General features: G+C 41.1%; 1 protein-coding gene across 2 annotated transcripts in view; it reads left to right on the forward strand.

Moving 5' to 3' along the window:
* Nucleotides 1–17,188, forward strand: part of LOC126483739 (importin subunit beta-1) — a 52,018-nt gene extending 34,830 nt beyond the window's left edge. Inside the window, exons 12-16 of one of the 2 annotated variants that reach the window (XM_050106868.1) lie at nt 263–370; nt 457–600; nt 11,221–11,441; nt 13,551–13,727; nt 14,283–17,188. In XM_050106868.1, the coding sequence (XP_049962825.1) occupies nt 263–370; nt 457–600; nt 11,221–11,441; nt 13,551–13,727; nt 14,283 (651 nt within the window). In that variant the 3' untranslated portion in view covers nt 14,284–17,188. Of the gene's footprint in view, nt 1–262; nt 371–456; nt 601–11,220; nt 11,442–13,550; nt 13,732–14,282 lie in introns of those variants that run through there. The other variant, XM_050106867.1, reaches the window with a different exon arrangement.
* The last annotated feature ends 1,201 nt before the right edge of the window (nt 17,189–18,389 follow it).

The following is an 18,389-nucleotide window of genomic DNA, read 5'->3' on the forward strand; positions in this document are numbered from 1 at the left end:
CCTTCATGTTGCATAATAAATAGAGGAGTTGGAGGAAATAATACTTGTATTGATTATGCAATTCCTCAATACAAGACAAGGACTTGAGAATATCCTGCAGTGCCAGATATAACCTGAGGTCACTAAGGGAAACTGTAGAAAAGTTGAATTAAGAACATAGTCTGTATCATTACACATTAATGAAAATCGCAAAGATTAAATGTTTCTGTTTATATTGTGCTTAGAATTGATTTAGGAATTTCAGTACCTTATTCTGTCACAGGTTTGTGGTGCTGCAGTTGGATTAACTGGGGACATCTGCAGAGCTTTAAAAATTAAAGTTCTTCCTTACTGTGATGAAATTATGATGTTACTTCTTGAAAACTTAAGGGTAAGTATAACAGTCTGTCTCTAAATTTCTTATTTGTTGTCTAAAAATTTGTTGTTTAATAAATTCTGTGTTAAATATTTTTAAAGGACACAACTGTTCATCGGTCAGTAAAGCCACAGATATTGTCAGTATTTGGAGACATAGCTTTGAGCATTGGTGCAGAATTCAAGAAGTACCTTGAAGTAATTTTTCCTACATTAGCTCAGGCGTCACAAGCCCAAGTTGATAGAGTGAGTATGGAATAAGTATTAAAAATAGTTTTTATTTGCTTGTGTTCTACTCATCTGATAAGCTTTAGAAATTACATTGTAAAACACTATAAGGTACTGTTAAATTTATTTTTTAATTTGCGACTAGTTTTGGCGAAAGGCATGTAACACCTGTTGTACAAATGTCTTGAATACAGAATAATTTCAGGTGAAGAGGAGTTTCAGAATTGTAGGGAAGATGTAATTAATATTTAAAAGGCAGGGTCAACAGCCAGAGTTAATTTCTGCGAATGGACAATGAAACTTTCAATAACTTGTTTAGAGTTGGAGAATGGGAATGTATAGCATGCATCATCTGTGGAGGAAGCGAGGGGAAATAGTTCTTTTTATTTTATGGCATTCCTGCTTTTATGGTTAGTGTAGAATATTTGTTTTCTTAACCTAGTCCTGTGTAATTTATTGTTGTGAAAGATGCAACACTGCTACCATTGTGACAATTGCTGGGGCTGCTTTGTTTTCATCCTTGATTGTAGTTTTCATTGTTGTCGAAACTCAGTGATATAAATTGTAGTAAAACTATTTTTCACCGAACACATGCTTTAAAACAACACGAACAATGTGTGCCCTCCCATCAAACTTTGTCAAACACAGCAGATGTGGTCTATGTTTGACAAACATGTCAAAACAACTCCATATGCAGTCAGGTATTTGGCTAACATAATCAAATACGACATCCCTTAACACTAATGCATTAAGTAAATGTGTTATTCTGAGGTAGTCTCACTGTATGAACAGAGATTATCTGTGCCTTTGTAGGTTTTTCTAGTAATGAGAGGAGGGAGATCAAGAAGAGATGGTAGTAAATCTTATAAGATTGTTTTGTCATATTATTCCCACCAGTCATGCATGTTAAGGAAAAAGTTTTTGGACGGGTCACTGGTTGAATTGACAAAAACAAATTGTGTGTGATGCTCTAGAGCAGACCAGGCCAAACAGCGCGTTCCCATGTTGCACTAGAAGTGAAAGAGCAGATGGGAAAAGGGAAAGGAAACAAAAGGCTGCAGCCAGATGCCGCTAGAGCAAGACAGTTGCCTTGTCACAAGAAGTTTGCTAGCAGTACTATTTGTATTAAGTTAGATTCACATTCCTTAGGAATACTATGGCATCTGTGCACTTGCGCATCCCCCCCCCTCCCCCCCCACTATCACACTTCATTGTCTGCCACTCCCACCATGCTATCTCTCCCCCTCCCCGCCCCAGCCTCCTCCTTACCCCTACCCAGTCGCCACTCTCATCATGCACTGGTGCTGCTGCTTGGAGTGTAGTTTCAGCTCTCTGAGACTGCAGACGTGTGTGCAAGTTGCGCTTGCGTGAGTGTGCATGGTGTGTATGTGTGTCTACTGCTGACAAAGGCCGAAAACTATGATTGTGTGAATCGTTTTATTCTGCCTATAGCGACTCAGCTTTTCCACTATATGGTGAATTCTCATTGTGAGCACTTCTGTGAACAGCTTTGTCCCCCACCTTCCTTTATTTGCAAACCATTCTTTTGCACAAATTTAATATTTTGGCTACACTGTTTGTCATCTCCTCCATCGGTAAGATCAATCCCTTCTCCTCCTTATCGTGGCTCCTCCTCCCGTTCCCCATGTACACCCCCCTCCCTTCCTGGTGGTTCGTGTGACTTTGCGAGTATGTGCTTCCCCCTCACAGGGCCCCAGCCCTTGCAGTGCTACTTCCCTCTCTGTGCTGCAAGCCTATCCTTCTACTGTTCTTTTCATCTCTGCTTTAATGCCGATTGTGCTTAGATCTGGCTTTTGATGTTGAACACTTGGTTTTATCCCTTCCAGCAGTCTATAACTTTAAATTCCTAATTAAATGGTCTCATTTTAGGCTTGACTTGCTACTACTTTCCACATTTTATAGAAAGTGCAGTTCATGTAGGGGAGGTTGCCATTGTGATGCATATTCTATCACTTGTAACAATTCCATTGTGTGTGTGTGTGTGTGTGTGTGTGTGTGTGTGTGTGTGTGTGTGGATGGGTTTTATTTTATTATTATTATTTTTTTTTTTTTTTTTTTTTTGGGGGGGGGGGTTGGTCAAGTACTTGCATAATGGTAGCCTCCTGACCATGCACGGATCACAGTGTTTGTGTCTGAGCTAGAAACTCCATGAAAACCAGAGTATGTTCTTGTCACGGCATGGGAAGTTTGGGCAACAGTTTACTGTCCAGTTAACAGTTGCTGTGGCTGAGTGGCACCTGTGGGAAGAGCCCTGATTCAGAGTAGGTGGCACCATGGCGGACGATTTGTGCATGAAGCAAATTAAACTTTCTTTTGTTGGTGGCCAGAAGACCTGAGCAGTCTGTTCATGTAGAAAAGATAATTATAACGCAGAGAGATAACACCCCACAGCATTTCCTTCCCTGGCCATTTCATGGGATGAAGGATGGGCCAGACCTCTGGGAGCGATACACTTCACCCAGTACTTTGTATGTACCAGGACTGTTGTACCTTTTCTACAGTGAAACCATTATTCTTTTGTCGGAAACTTTCAAGACAAATTTGGGGAAGTTGAGTGTCTGGGAAAAATGCGAAATGGTTTGTTATTAATTAAAACTTCCTCTGCTGTCCTTTCTACAGCTCTCCATTTATGTGATCATCTAGGTGATGTGTGACCATTGTCCCAACCTAAACTTAGAAAATGGTCCAAGAAATCGTTTTCCATAGAGGTCTTACAATTGAACCAAATTAGGAGCTCCAGGCTGCTTTCCAGTGGCAAGCACACATTTTATCAGGTGCGTACAAAAAGGGCCCAAGGATAATTGTATGAGTATGGGTGCCTTTGTCTTAAGCTTTGGGGGGGGGGGGGGGGAGAGTGTCCTCCTGGGGAAAGTTAAGGTCATGGTGTACAGATGTGATGATGTGAAACCATATGTCCTGCAGCGTATGAAGTACTTTAGATGTTTCTTTGAACATATGTCATCCCCCTGCATGGCGGATCCAAAATGTGGCAACTGTGGGCAATCACTCTCCAAAGTTGGTCGTAGTGAACATCCACCTTTGTGTGTCAACCATGCAGAACATCACCCTCCATGTTCATCAGTTGTCCAGTTTTCAAGAAAGAATAGAAGATCCATGAATACAAATCTATGGAATGTCTGTTCTTTTATACTGAATGTGTGTAACTTGTGTAGTTATGCTAATACCATAACCATGCCACCCCCCCCCCCCCCCCCCCCCTCCAATCCACTTTTCCCAAACCAGATTTCACAATCTTCCTCTACAGTGGTTCCCATGGTACCTTCTTCAGGATCCACTTCCCGCACCTGGCTGAAGAAACATTCTCCTTTTCGTGTCTACAGGAGACAAGCCCTCCTCGGGATACCTCTCCTACCTCTCCCAGGAGGCCTGATGCCAAATGATGGCTGAAGGAGCCACAGCCTGTGGGTCGCTGGGCAGTCTGCTCTTCAACTGTCCCTACACTTAATGCAGATATCCCCATGAACAAAGTAGAATCAGGACAAGGTTCCTCCAGAGCCCCTGGAGGCACCAGATCCCTCCACACTGTAAGATTGTGAGCCAACGTTTTGTGGCTGTGGTTCTGTCCCCATTTGTGATGGGCATTGATCCTGTGGCATGACTTGTCCTTCTGGCCCCTTCATGCCTAACCTGGCCACCAGTCATATTAATCATCCAGTGGAAATTGGTGATCCTGGCATATCATTGCCACCACCAAACTGACTGACTGTCTACTACATTGGGTACTTCACAGAGTCAACTGTCCTTTGCTTGACTTTGCTTTTACATTTCCCACCTCTTTGTCAGGTATTATTGGTGAGGTTGTACAAGATGTTTGCGACGTGATCATCCACACCACTGGAGCTGCTATTCCCCTTTCTACAAACACCACCACCACCACCACCACCACCACCAACAGCTGATGCTGTGGTGGGCCCAAGACCTTGCAATAGCTATTCAGGATTGCCGATGAGACCTGCAGTGATTCAGACGACGTCATTTGCAGACCAACTTTATCACATTTAAGCAACTTCGTGCTAAGGCGTGCTGCTTAATCAAGCAAATTAAGAAGGAATGCTGGGAGTCTTGTCTCCTCCCTGGGGACGTATGCCTCTTCATCTGAGGTGCGGACCTTACGGGCCACCAATGATCAGCAACTGTTTCTGGTCTTCGTGTCTTTCTACTGATTCATCGGTTCTTTTGGAATACCTTGTGATCCCACTTTGTGACCGCATCGGCATCCTCTTCCTGACCAGGTACCTTTCTACGGCAGATGCAACAAGTATAAGATATTCCCTTATCTTTCACTTCCCGCCAAGCTGAATCCTTCAGTGACTGGGAACTGCTTCAGGCTCTTGCCTCGTATCACGACATGGCCCTAGACCCTTATTCAGTTGACTATCAGATGATCCAACATCTGAATGTTCCCCAAGGGCAGCATCTCCTCAGGGACTTCAACCGTATTTGGCTCCAAGGTGTCTTTCTGTTGCAATGGCAAGATAGCATAGTTGTCCAATTCCTTAAGACAGGCAAGAGACCAATGTCTCTTGACAGTTACCAGTTGAATATTGTGACCATCACACTAAGGATTACTCTGAAAAACATGCTCTGTAAGCTACATAAAATGATGGTTGCCTGCAGATTATGCTGGGTTCTCAAATCTCAGGGCCTTTTGGCTCCCCGTCTTCGTGGTTTCCAGGAGGGACAATCCACAACTGTAGATATGCGTAGATTGGAAGCAGCAACCCGACAGGCTTTTTCTAAAAGTCCTTTTTGACCTGCATTGGATGTATGACACCGTATGGTGTCATCCCATTTTACTTACTCTTCATGACTGGGGCTTTCGAGGTCCCCTTCAGATTTAGATTTTTATTTGTCAGTTTTTATCTTACCAGTTGTTTCCAGTTAGAGTTAGCACTTCATGCAGCTGTGTACGGGTCCAAGAGATTGGTGCCCCAGAGGGATGTGTGTTCAGTGTCACACTCTTCCACATCACCATCAATGGGGCTACTGACCCCTGTTGGGCCACTGGTTGTCCCTGTGTTGTACATTGATAATTTTCGCATTTGGTGCAGCTCCCACTGCCAGCTCCAAGGTGCCATCCAATGGGCCCATGCATGGGCTCTTTCCCAAGGTTTCCATTTCTCTCATACAAAAATTCAGGTCATGCATTTCTGTTGTTGTACCACAATCCATCGTAAACTGTAACTCTGCTTGGGTACATTTGATTTGATTTTAACAGGAGAGCTAAAACAGCTTAGTTCCAACTCGCCACTGCCCACACAGAAACTAGGTTTATTGTGTGGTATCGCTCCCTGTATATCTAGTAAAGCCAACCAGTGCCCTTAAATAGTGCAAGGAGTCCCTCTACCAGTTATTTGTTAGACACAATTTCTTCAGGTCTAGTTGTCCCGAAGATTCTGTATCTTTTACTCTCCAATGCCATGCATTCAGAGATTAGGTGTGATGCAGTTTCTTCACCCTCATCACAGATCCTACATTTAGGGTCCTCTTCCATTATACCCATTGTGTGTAGGTGTTTTTGAAGTTCCCATGGCCGGTCATCAGTCCAGTCATGAGTTTGATCTCTTTCCTGTTCAATCCCAGGATTACAGAGCTTCTTTTAAAACATGTCTTGGGCATCATTACCATACCATGTTTTTGTTTATGGACCTTGGTCCAATATCCTACGTGCTGTTTCCTAAGCCAGTTCCGTAGTTCTAATTTGATCGTGGCCTTGATGATTGTCAAGACAGGTTCCGGTCCAATAAATGGAGTTGTTACCCCCATCCTAGCCAATCTATCGGCTTGTTCATTGCCACAGATCCCTGAGTGGCCAGGGACCCACACTAGGTGCACCCTATTGCTTCCCCCTAGCTCCACCAGAGCCCTGTGGCAATCTGCAACAATCTTACATCTTGTTGCAGGAGCTGCCAATGATTTCAGGGCTGCCTGGCTGTCCGAATAGATGTAGATGCTGCTATCATTGTAGCACCTACTCATATTCGTCTCCCCACATGCCCTGATTGCAGAAATTTCGGCTTGGAATACAGAGGCCAGCTTTCCTAGAAAGATGCTGCTCTCCAGTCTTGGCTGAACCCTGTACAACCCTGCCCCAACGCCTTGATCTGTTTTTGACCCATCGGTGAACCAAACGATGTCCCCCGTACGGTGTCGAACTGTTTTCTCCCACTGCTCCTTACTTCCAATTATTATATTGTAAGGCTTGTCGAAGCAGTTACGAGTCATTATACAGTCAGCGGGCATTTCCCCAGCCATACCTATATTTACCTCACTCACTATGTTAGTGTGTGATTCTGGATATCCAAATGAGACCCAGTTTTAGCCAGTTTTAAGTCTGTATGGCCCAGCTGCTGCCTCCATCTTAACCCAAAGGTGAAGTGGAGGCACATGCAGCATGGCTTCCATTCCAGCGGTTGGTGTGCTGCTAATTCCACCCGTTATGGCTAAGCAGGCCAATCTCTGCACCTTAGCAAGCTCTTCAGCAGCATCCCGCTGTTCTACCTTCTTCCACAACACTATGGCCCCATAGGAAATCATAGGTCTAACCACTGTGGTGTATATCCAGTGCACTCCCCTGGGGCTTAGACCCCAGTTTTTGCCACAAGCCCTGCTAGTTCTCACTAAAGTACTTTTTGCCTTGGAGCAGATACTCTTAATATGAGGGGTCAAAGTTAGCTTCTCATCCAAGGTTAGCCCTAGATATTTCAGTGTCCGCTTCACAGGTAGAGTTTCATTGAAGAGCTTTAGATTTCAACTTGCATGCTGAATATGTCTCTTCGTAAATGGCACCAGAACAGTCTTGTTACGATTAACTCTCAGATCCTGTTTAATGCACCATTTTTGCACAATGTCCAACCCTCCTTGTGCCATATTCCTAACTGTGTCAGTGAATTTGCCAAGTATTACTATGACAAGGTCATCTGCGTATCCTTGGTGGAAGCATTATCTGGAATTTAGTTCCTCAATGAGTTCGTTCACCACTAGATTCCACAATAGAGGGGACAAAACTCCTCCTTGTGGGCAGCCTCTAGTGGTCTTAATTACCATCTTTTCATTCATCATGGTAGCCTCTACCTTCCTTCCACTAATCATGGCTCTGGCCTACCTACATATAGTGGTCCCCAGATCATGTACCTCTGCTGCCCTTATCATGGAATCGAAGGTCGTGTTGCTAAAGGCCCCCTCGATATCCAGGAAGATGCAAGAGGACTATTTCTTGGAAGTCAAGTGCTTTTTCCACCTTCCCGATGAGTTGGTGGAGAGCTGTTTCACATGATTTACCTGGTTGATATGCATGATGGTTCAGGTGTAGAGGGGCACTACATAGCCTACTCTCCCCAGCATATACATTAACAAGTTTTTGCAGTGTTTTGAGAATGGAGGAGGACAGACTGATTGGTCTCATATCCTTGGCCTTGGTATGATCAATTCTCCCTGGCTTTGGAATGAAGACAACCTTCACTGCCCTCCAAACATTGGGAATGATTCCTACTGCTAAGCTAACCCTAAATAGCCTGCATAGGATTCTTATAAGGTTTCCTCCTGCCTGTTGCAGGAGAGCTGGAAAAATTCCATCTGGGCCAGGTGACTTAAACGGCTGGAATGTTCCCACCACCCACTGGATTTTGTTGAAGTTCACACACTCCTTGGCTGATTCCCAGTCCTTTCTTCGAGTGTCTGAGAACCGTTGTCTCTCTGGGGTCACATACTGGTCTGTGTTAGCCGGCAGAGCGTATTGAGGAAAGTGAGTTTTGAGGAGCAATTCCAGCGTCTCATGTGCTATCTTTGTATATTCCCCATCCTCCTTCCTCAACGTCCCTCCTGAGTGAGTTGGTACTCTAGTGAGAATCTTGGTGAAGTCTGGCTTGTGCGGCCGTGCCTTCCAGTTCTTCACAGAATGCCTTCCAGGATGCCTCCTTTGCTTGTCTTATTGCAAGGTTGTAATTGACAAGGGCCTCACGATATTTAGCCCATTGTCCTTTGCGTCTCGCAATATTAAACAGTCTCCGTACCTGTTTTCTTTGCGTTTCCAATTTGTTATTCCACCAAGGAACACTCCTATTTGTGCACTTCATGGTGATTGTGCAGTTATCCTGATATGAGGTCACTATGGCAGAGGTAACAGCCTCTGCTACTTCCTCAAATTCTACTGGCTTCCTTATCGTGGTTTTAATTTCTGATGACCCTAAGTCAAGGTCTCTCCTGTATGTCTCCCAGTCTGTTTTCCTGGGATTTCTATAAGTCATGGTCTGATTCCCATTTAAACCTTGACTTTAATGTACATGTGGTCCGATGAGGATGGCTCCAACATCACATGCCATTGTTTGACATAGCTACCCATCGTCATGGAACCAAATGTTATTTCAATTACTTCTTCCCTTCTGCTATTCCTGAATGTAGGTTCATTGCCCCTATTCAGGACCTCCAAGTTGTTAGCTAAGAGGAATTCAAGAAGGTACTCACCTCTACTGTTAGTGTCCTTGCTGCCCCACACTAGGTTGGGGGCATTGGCATTGCACCCCACCAGCAGTTGGTCACCTTGCCGATGGCAAGTCTCTACCAATCTCCTCACCTCCAAGGGAGGGGGAGAACTGTCTTCGTAAGGAAGGTATGCTGAGGCCAAGACAATTTCCCTCGTGATACCTTCCTCACATTGCTGCATTTTGATAGTCACTAAGTCGCTAGAGCAGAAATCTATCATTGGCATGAAAGAAATGCCGTTTTTAACATAGATGCGTGTTCTGGAGTTTCTTAGATTTCTAGCATAGATCAGCTTACCTCCAGTGCGTCAGAGGCCGGTACACCCCCTTTGTATAAATAGGGTTCTTGTATCAGGGCCATGCCCACTTCCTGTCTCCTCAGGCAGTGGCTCAGGGCAGCAGAGGCCCCTTTACTGTGCTGCAGATTAATCTGCAGCACCTCCAGGCTCCATCTTACTGCAATCTTTGCGGTCTTTGAGAATCCTAATGGTGACTTGCAAGAACCATAAAAACAGTTTCAGGTCCTGCTCCCGCATCGCCTTCAGTGACTTCCCACCAACCTCCACCACCAGGGTTCGTCCTTCCGGAGCAACCTTCTGGTTAATCACTCTCCAGTCTTCTGTCAGGACTTTTCCGAACAGTCTTGGGGGAGACTTCCTTAAGGATCTTGGGTACCCATAATGATATCTTTGCGGTTTTAAGAAGCTCTGCTGCCGTCTTGACCAGCAGCTTCACATCTTCCCACGAGGATATCATGGGCACCTTGTCCTTAAAGCGATTCTACTGTGTGCACCCCGTCACAGACAAAAATGAGTGCACCACGGTCTAGATAGACCCTCCTGAAGTTGGGACCTGGGCCAGTGTCCAGTGTCCCCCCCCCCCCCCCCCCCCCCAATCTTTTCAGGGGGCCATCTGTACTAGTTCCTCCTGCTGCAAGGTAATGGCCACCAGTGGATAACCTTCCTGGATAACTGCCATCCTAAAAACCGAGACTGCAGTACTATAGGTCTGTTTCCCTATTTCTTGCCTCGGTTTTTTCTGGACTCGCTTACGCAGGGAGGAGGGAGTCTTTGATTCCTCCCTTATCCGCTTACTACCTGTCTTTGACGTTGTGGGGGTCTGGGTGTCCCCTTCAACCTGAGACAGTTTTTTTCTGGGGGTCTTGGGTTCTAGTCCCTTTACTTCCTTCTGTTTGTGTTTAGGAAGCCATTCTTTTCCTTCCTTTTCCCTCTGTTCCCTGAGTAGCTTCCTCCTTTGGGCCCCAGACAAGCCTTTGATCTTAATCTGGTCTAGCTTCTCGGTTACAGTTCCCACTTCTGGCTCAGGTCTAGACCCTGATTCAGTAGTGTAAGTGCCTTCCATCGATTCAGTCCCCGATGTTTGGGTATCTGAGGTCTCAATTTGCCCCTCAGTTTCTTTTTCTGTAATCATGTCAATGTCGGTCCCACGAGATTTGGGGATCTAGAAGGTCCACACCACGAATACCCCACGCTGTGTAAGGCTAATTACTCTGGGAGGTCGCCGGGTATCCCTGAGGCTCCGTTTGAGACACATTTTCCCATGTGCCAAGCACCCCTCGGTATGGATCGCATCACACCTTGGGTTGGGTCAGGGATAGGGAAGAAGGGATGTTGTGGGACACTCTTAGTCTGATCCATCGGTTGAGGTCTTTCCGGCAGTAGGTCCTCTACCTTTGGCATAGCCCTCAGCTTCCCGCGGATACGCAAGCCTCTCCACCCGCACGGACAGCGCTTCGTCAAGGTGGTGTCCCCTGGAGAGGTGCTTGGGTACATAATACACGGAACTGCGATGCATTAAGACTAAATGGCAATGTAAAATATTGCTAACCTGTACTTTTGTTTTTCAGTTAGATTTGTTCATTCAAAAGAGAATTTGAGAATTTGGTATTTTAGTGTAATGTGATAGTTCCCAGCTCTTCCATTAGGTCTGTATATCTGTCTTTCTCTGGAACACTTCTACAGTAAAGAATAGTTTAAAAAGCAATCTTTGGATTATTAATATGTATCTATGTAATGTTACCTACTTACTGTTAAAGAACATAAGATGGATAGTCAGATTTTCCTATGTTCTGCAACAATGTTCGTTGTTTTTTCAGAATGATTTTGACATGATTGATTACCTGAACGATTTACGTGAAGGTGTGTTGGAAGCCTATACTGGTATTGTACAAGGCTTGAAAGGTGACGGCCAGACTCCAAGCCCAGATGTTCAGCTTATGGAACCACATGTGCCATATATTGTACAATTCATAACAGTTATTGCTCAAGATGCTGATAGAAATGACAGCAATGTTGCATGCTGTGCAGGACTCATTGGGTTTGTATCATTTGCCATGGTTTTTGTGAGGGTAGTCGTTACCTTGTTCTAAAACTTTATCTTTCAATGCGTGGAGTATTACGTAATATTTTTTAGTTACTATAGTTGTTGTTGAATTGAAATATTAGTTTGTCTGTTAATGTGATTTACTACTACAACTACTACTCAGAGGAACTATTTTAGAGAGAAAAGTGGGCATAACGTTATTATACTGCTTCTGTGAAATAGCTTTTATCTCAAATTTTAGGAAACACTATAGTCTTGACGTGTCACAGTAGAGCACTTTTAACTGTAGGTTATATCAGAATTCCTGCAGTCACAGTTTATTACAGCTCACTTCTTAATGTATTAATATATTGTTACTATTTGCTTTTATTATTTGCACGTCGAATGATAAAATAAGAAGAGTAGAACTTAAAAATGTCATGTAAAAGATAAATTAAAACAGTGAATTGTACCACTCACTTATTTTCTCCCACAGTGTATTTTGAGGCATACATCCTCATCTTCAGGTGGATCAGTAGACTACATTTCAGTTTAGTTTCCTGAATGTGACTTGACCTATTGTTTTAAAATTCATTTAACTAGAAACAAGGTATAATTCATCACTTGTTTTTATAAAACGGAAATGGAATTACAAATTGTAAAAAAAATATTAAAGCTTCTTAAAAGTGTTCTAACAGATAGAAACCTGAGTGTCAGTATAAATATACATTTTTATCATTAAATGGTGCACAAACATGAAGCAGGAACATACACATTCCAGAGATTGTACAGAATGAGAAATAAGTTGCCTTAAGCTGGAAAGCAGAGATACAAACAACGTGTGTATAAATGTTGAAAATCTTTTTCCTTAAACTTATTGTTACAAAAATCTTATGCACCTGTGTTTCAGTGTATTTGTGTGTTAAAGAATCAATGTAGTGGTTTGGGAGTTGTTTACATGATTTAGGTAATTAAGGAATAGATACTAAGAAAAATTACCATGTGTCGTCAAGTATGATTGAGAAGCTTTTAGAAATGTGAATGCCCACTGTTCTATCTTTGTCGTCATGTTCAATTTCTGGCACTTTGTTTAGTGCTTGTTGGTATTTTGCAACATAAGAGGCAAAAGCATTAGTCAGATCATCATTTTACAGAAAGTAGACCAATGGATTACTATTTTCAGCATTAAATAACAACCTGCCCCGCCCCCTTTTTTTTAATATTGACAGAGAATTTGTGTGACGATTTTCATAACACTACTGTATATGAGGTACTATTTATAGTTGGTTTACATTTGTATGCTTTGTTTTGATGTAGACAAGCATGAATTTATTGAAAATGAGATTCATATTAGTAGCATAATGAGTTTCTGATGGCTGGAGTTATTATTTAAATATTGTGTTGTTTATAGTAATTTTACCATGTTATTACTACAGTAAAACATGATCAATTTTGGAAAATTTAAAACTATATTAAATTTTAACCACCAGTTGGATAAGCGAAGAAACTTTATCTAGGTTTTGGCTATAATAATGTAGCCTTCTTCAGAAATGTCATAATATAAGATTAACATTAAAACATGTCATAACTCTGTTAAGACTCTGCACCCACGGCCCACCTGTCTGGCCCGTTTGTGTGGCCTATCGGCAAAACATTGGTAGAAGTGACGCAGTCTTTTGACTATGTACTGTAGTACTAAAATTTCAACTTTGACAAGGCCAATATCCGGCATGTTTTAATTTTAATCTTATATTATGGCATTTCTGAAGAAGGCTACATTATTATAGCCGAAACCTAGGTAAAGTTCTTTGCTTATGCAACTGGAGGCTGAAATTTAATATAATTACATTTTACAGTTGTTGACTCTGCTGCTCCATGTTAAAAATATTCAAATTTAAAACTAATTTTTTGTCTTCGTTTAGAAGTTGCAGTGTGATTCGAATGATCTCATGTAAAACAAGTCAAGCCAATGAGGTGTTTGTTGGTAACCATTCTTTTTAACTCTGCATTATTTTATTGTGCTAACTGAATAACTGTGATACTCAGGTATCTGAATGTCCTGTTGTCCACTGAATTACCCCTGGTGGTGTTCGGCTTACCTTTTCTCTTTGTAATTGATTGCAGTGACCTGTGTACAGCATTTGGTGCTAAGATGCTACAGCTATTGGATGTGGAGCCCATTACAGAATTATTGACGCAGGGTCGTCGATCCCGTGTCACAAAGACTAAAACTCTTGCTACTTGGGCCACGAGAGAAGTGCGTAAGCTGAAATCTGCTGCAGCCACACCAGCCTCCAGTTGGTGAGTAACACACTTATTCATGTTAGTTCTAACCTGTGAAACACTAATGCAAACAACATTACATGAAAATGTTGACTTAACGTAACACTTCATGAATTGCAGCATTTAAAGGGCAGTTGGTGTAAAGTTTATAATATTTTGATCATTTTGAAGATGATAAACAAATTTTCTTCAAGCTAAAATTTATGAGGTAATGGAAATGAGATGATTTCCTTTTAAAATAAAGACTTTATTCATAAGGATCACAGAAATGGGTAGGATGTTACACTTACAGTAATTTCTGCGGTGGTAATATGTTGCTTAGACTCTACACATAGTAGCTGCTGGTTGATATTTAAAATCCAGAGTAACTTTAACTGGAAAAGTTTGCGAAGTGTTGTTTCATGGCACTGGTGTGCAGAGGAGTTCGTGTTGTATGGATGTTAAAATGAATGGTAGTGAGACTGGAAAGATAATACCAATCTCCACAACAAAAATGTACGATTGTTAAGTCTTTGTAGAAATATTCATGTTTTTCCAGTTTTGGTTCTGAAGCTAAGAATTTTCCCTTTACAGATCCGCCTCTGTATGTATAATCCCACATGAAGAAATTTGGATGAAATACTTTCTCAATATTATTCCTACTTTTGGTTGTCTGCAAATCCCCACTCCACTCTGAAGGCTCGTCCAGGGTGAAAGGCAGTGCAACAGAGTGAGCGATTGATTTATAATGAATAAAAGAAAACAAAATAGTACAGTGATAAATATTCGTGTGCACAGTTACTGGAAACGAAGTATGTGCGAACGAACGAGCGTGTGTCTGGTTGTTTGTTGTGAGAGGGACGCACCTACCAGGGCGAAAGAGTGTGCTTGAAGACTATGGACCGACCGATCGACGCAACTCGACAAGATGTGATGCAGTGTGAGGAAGGATGGAAGAAGATGCGTGTGGATCATTCGAGGCTAATTCTGATTACACAAAATATATAATTTTTTAACGACAAATGTCTTACTGTACGCCTTATCTTCTGATCGACGCATGTAGCATTTCCTCCTCTGCACATTGTGTGTTTTTTCTTGCTCAGGAAATTGTAAACATGAAAAAATTACAGTATTTTCCAGCAGAGGAAGTATGTTTAAATGTTGCAGTGCAACTGACATATCTTACTGGTCAGATTTGTTACCAAGATGTGAAGTGCTTTGGTTAGATACTTGAGACTTTTTTACCATAAAAGGCACATCACTCACTTAACTGCTGATATTTATTTCAGTGATGAAAATTTGTTGATTGAAGTGCCTTTATAAAAGCATAATAAGCTGAGAATAATTGATCTCAGTGGCTTTGATATGAATGAAAAATTATGTTGCGTTTATCGTCTGCCCTATTTTAAAGGACAGGTCAGTATTACTCCTAGTTTATGATCAGGGGTAAGTAAATGTTACAAATTCTGCGCTGTACAATTTAATTGTTCATAAGGAGTCTCTGCTAGACCTTCCTGTAAGTGAGATCCGAAATATTTTTATATATTGCTGAGTTTAATTTGTATAGTGGAGTCAGGTTTCGTTATATTGTTTGATGGCTGTTTTGCTCATTATTGGAGCATGTAAGTAATCATATTATCAGATTACTTCACAAACCCATAAGGATGGTTGTGTAAATTTGTAACTATTTGTAAGTCTTGTTTTTAGGTGACATAGATAATAAAAAGTCCAAGGTAACTCACTGACCTGAACCAAAAAAATTCTGTGATTTGAGGAGGTCCTCATGAGCATTTCCGCACATTGGGTGTTGAATGAATAGAAATGAATTGAGCTTGGTTATGTGGTCACATTTCTCATGTTGTGGGTCATTATTTTTCTACGCTGATTCTGGAGTGTGACCATTGCAACAGATTATGCATTTATCATTTGCTAGTCTGGTTTCCGTTGTGAAAATACTCAGGAATAAGTATGGTATTTCTTATTGAGCTTGGACCTCCTCGTGTATTTCTGACTGATGTGTGATACTTGCGTCCCTGTGTGCCTGTGAATAAATTACATGCCAGCCGAAGTGTGTTCAGTACCCTTCCAAAGGCATGGAAGTACGTAAACTGCATTGTATCAATGAGCCTATGTGTAGTGTATGATAGTGTGTGCTAGTTTATGGATGTGTATATGCTTGTTGCTGAGAGTGCTATTTAATATTTGAGAAGTATGAATGCTTGATTTGCCAACGACAAATGGACTGACAAATGTGTTTTATATGTAAACCTTGTTGTGAATGTTTTGGATGCTTCTTGTGTGTTTGTGGAAGTGTGACAGAATTGTGGAAATGTGTGCCATGAAAGTTCAACACCGTGAACAAATTCCTGTACGAGTGTAACTTCATTAACCTTCTATTCCAATGATTGATTTGGAAATCTTCCAAGACATTATTCCTCTGTAATCCCTTCAGTTTTCCACTCCCTGTTGCTGCTGCTACTGCTTGCTTCCATGTGAAACCCAGGAGCTATACGAGGGTTAGGTATTAATGTTACGGCATTAATTTTCGTATGTATTGCTTGAAAATGTTACTTTGGATTGAAGTCGCATAAAGTGATTATACAATGCAGGCAGTTTGTGGCCTCAGTTAAACGTTCTGTAATCATTAGCACTTCAGCATAGGGAATTAAAAGTTATAGCTATTGTAAATTCAAATTAATAAAACAAAAGTGTTCAACGTTCCTAAAACTGTTCTGCATTCCCTAAATCCAATACTACCACCATCATGTTTTCAGTGACCAGATATTATCTGGTTGAGCTCTAATTTTCTGAGATTTGTAGTTGAATTCTACAGATTTATTATGATTAGTAGTTTAGTGACATTTTGTTTGTTAATTTGCTGTACTTCTGATGGAATTTAATAATCTTTATGACTGTTTAATCAGTTACTGTTGATGTAGAGCTGCCATGTAGCTACACAATTCGACAGTATGTTTCCAGATCAGAAATATCATTGTTAATTTCTTTTAATCTACCAGTTATAAAGGCATTTTAAATATGGATTAGTAGAATAAAAGTAAGAAAAAATAATCACAAATTGGGTTAAATAATTTTTATTTTTGGTCTATAACATGTTAATAAAATTGTGCAAAGTGTGCCCAGAAGTAGGCTGGCATGATTATGTAAATGTTCCTTTTTTTTGTTTTTTTGCTAGCCAAGCTTCTGCAGTGAAAGTAAAATATCTCAAAAGTTTGTGTCTTGTGTGTCTTATACCTATTCTGGACATTCAATTATAGAAAAAAAAACAGGCAGATGACAGGAGATGTAAGTCCCTGTCCAGCAGAGGCTGTAAGTGGTGGATCATGTCAGTCTTGTGGCAAATGTAATCATATATGTGTAACACCAGGTTTGTAAGTTCCTTATGTAGGTTTGTTTATGTAATAGATTGTCTGGCAATCTTTTGATAAAGCTTTTCAAGTATACCAGAAACAAATAAAAATTTGTAGTGAGCAAATTGGTAATTGGATCTGCAGCCACACTTGATTATTCTTTGCTGCTTGCTTCCAGTTAATCATTTCAGATGAATAAACTGAAGAAATTGAAGTATAATGTTTTTTCCTACCATTATGGATTAACAGTTTGTTAGTAAGCTAAAGGTTTGTCAATTTGGCATTTACAACTGTTTAATAAGGATAAAGGTGTGGGCTTTACAACCTTACAGTGTTTGGAAAAGAAACGAATTCCTAACATTGTAAGCAATCAGTGTACTTCCCTAAGCAACCCAAGTAAGGCTTGCCCCCCCCCCCCCCCCCTTTTTAAAGAGCATAATACAGAACTTTTGATTCTCAGTACTAAAACATAAAATTAAATTTAATTATAAATCAAGACAGAAAGGTTACGAATTGTGAAATAAGTTCCACAAATTATTGAATAAAATGAGATAAATATAACTGTCGATAACCAAAGATTACAGTGCTGTGCATGAGATGTATATAGAAGAGTGTTGATAATTTGTTAGATAAATTGATATTTTCCTTGTTGACGTGAGAATTGGTCATCTTTTGCCCGGCATTGTATACACACTGGCAAGGGAAATCTGTGTTGAGTAACATTTATACTTCTACATTTAGCTACATGTAATAAGATAGTTTAAAATGCTCTTTTGAGTATATATATGTATATAAAAAAACAAAGATGATGTGACTTACCAAATGAAAGTGCTGGCAGGTCGACAGACACACAAACAAACACGAACATACACACAAAATTCAAGCTTTCGCAACAAACTGTTGCCTCATCAGGAAAGAGGGAAGGAGAGGGAAAGACGAAAGGATGTGGGTTTTAAGGGAGAGGGTAAGGAGTCATTCCAATCCCGGGAGCGGAAAGACTTACCTTAGGGGGAAAAAGGGTGTTTGTTTGTGTGTCTGTCGACCAGCCAGCACTTTCATTTGGTAAGTCACATCATCTTTGTTTTTAGATATATTTTTCCTATATATATATATATATATATATATATAGGCAGTCCTGTAGATGAAACAAAGTAATCGTTATCTCTTGAATCTAGCTAGCTGTATTGGCACTGAGCCATGAGAAGACACGTGAGCTTGACTGAGAGTTCTGTTAGCTTTCATACAAATCTGTTTTATGAGTTAGAGAGAGGGCAGGTGCTCCACCCACCCAAATATATAGAGGGAAACATTCCACATGGGAAAAATATATCAA

The sequence above is a fragment of the Schistocerca serialis genome, chromosome 6 (assembly GCF_023864345.2).
Source record: "Schistocerca serialis cubense isolate TAMUIC-IGC-003099 chromosome 6, iqSchSeri2.2, whole genome shotgun sequence".
Classification (NCBI taxonomy): Eukaryota; Metazoa; Arthropoda; class Insecta; order Orthoptera; family Acrididae; genus Schistocerca; species Schistocerca serialis.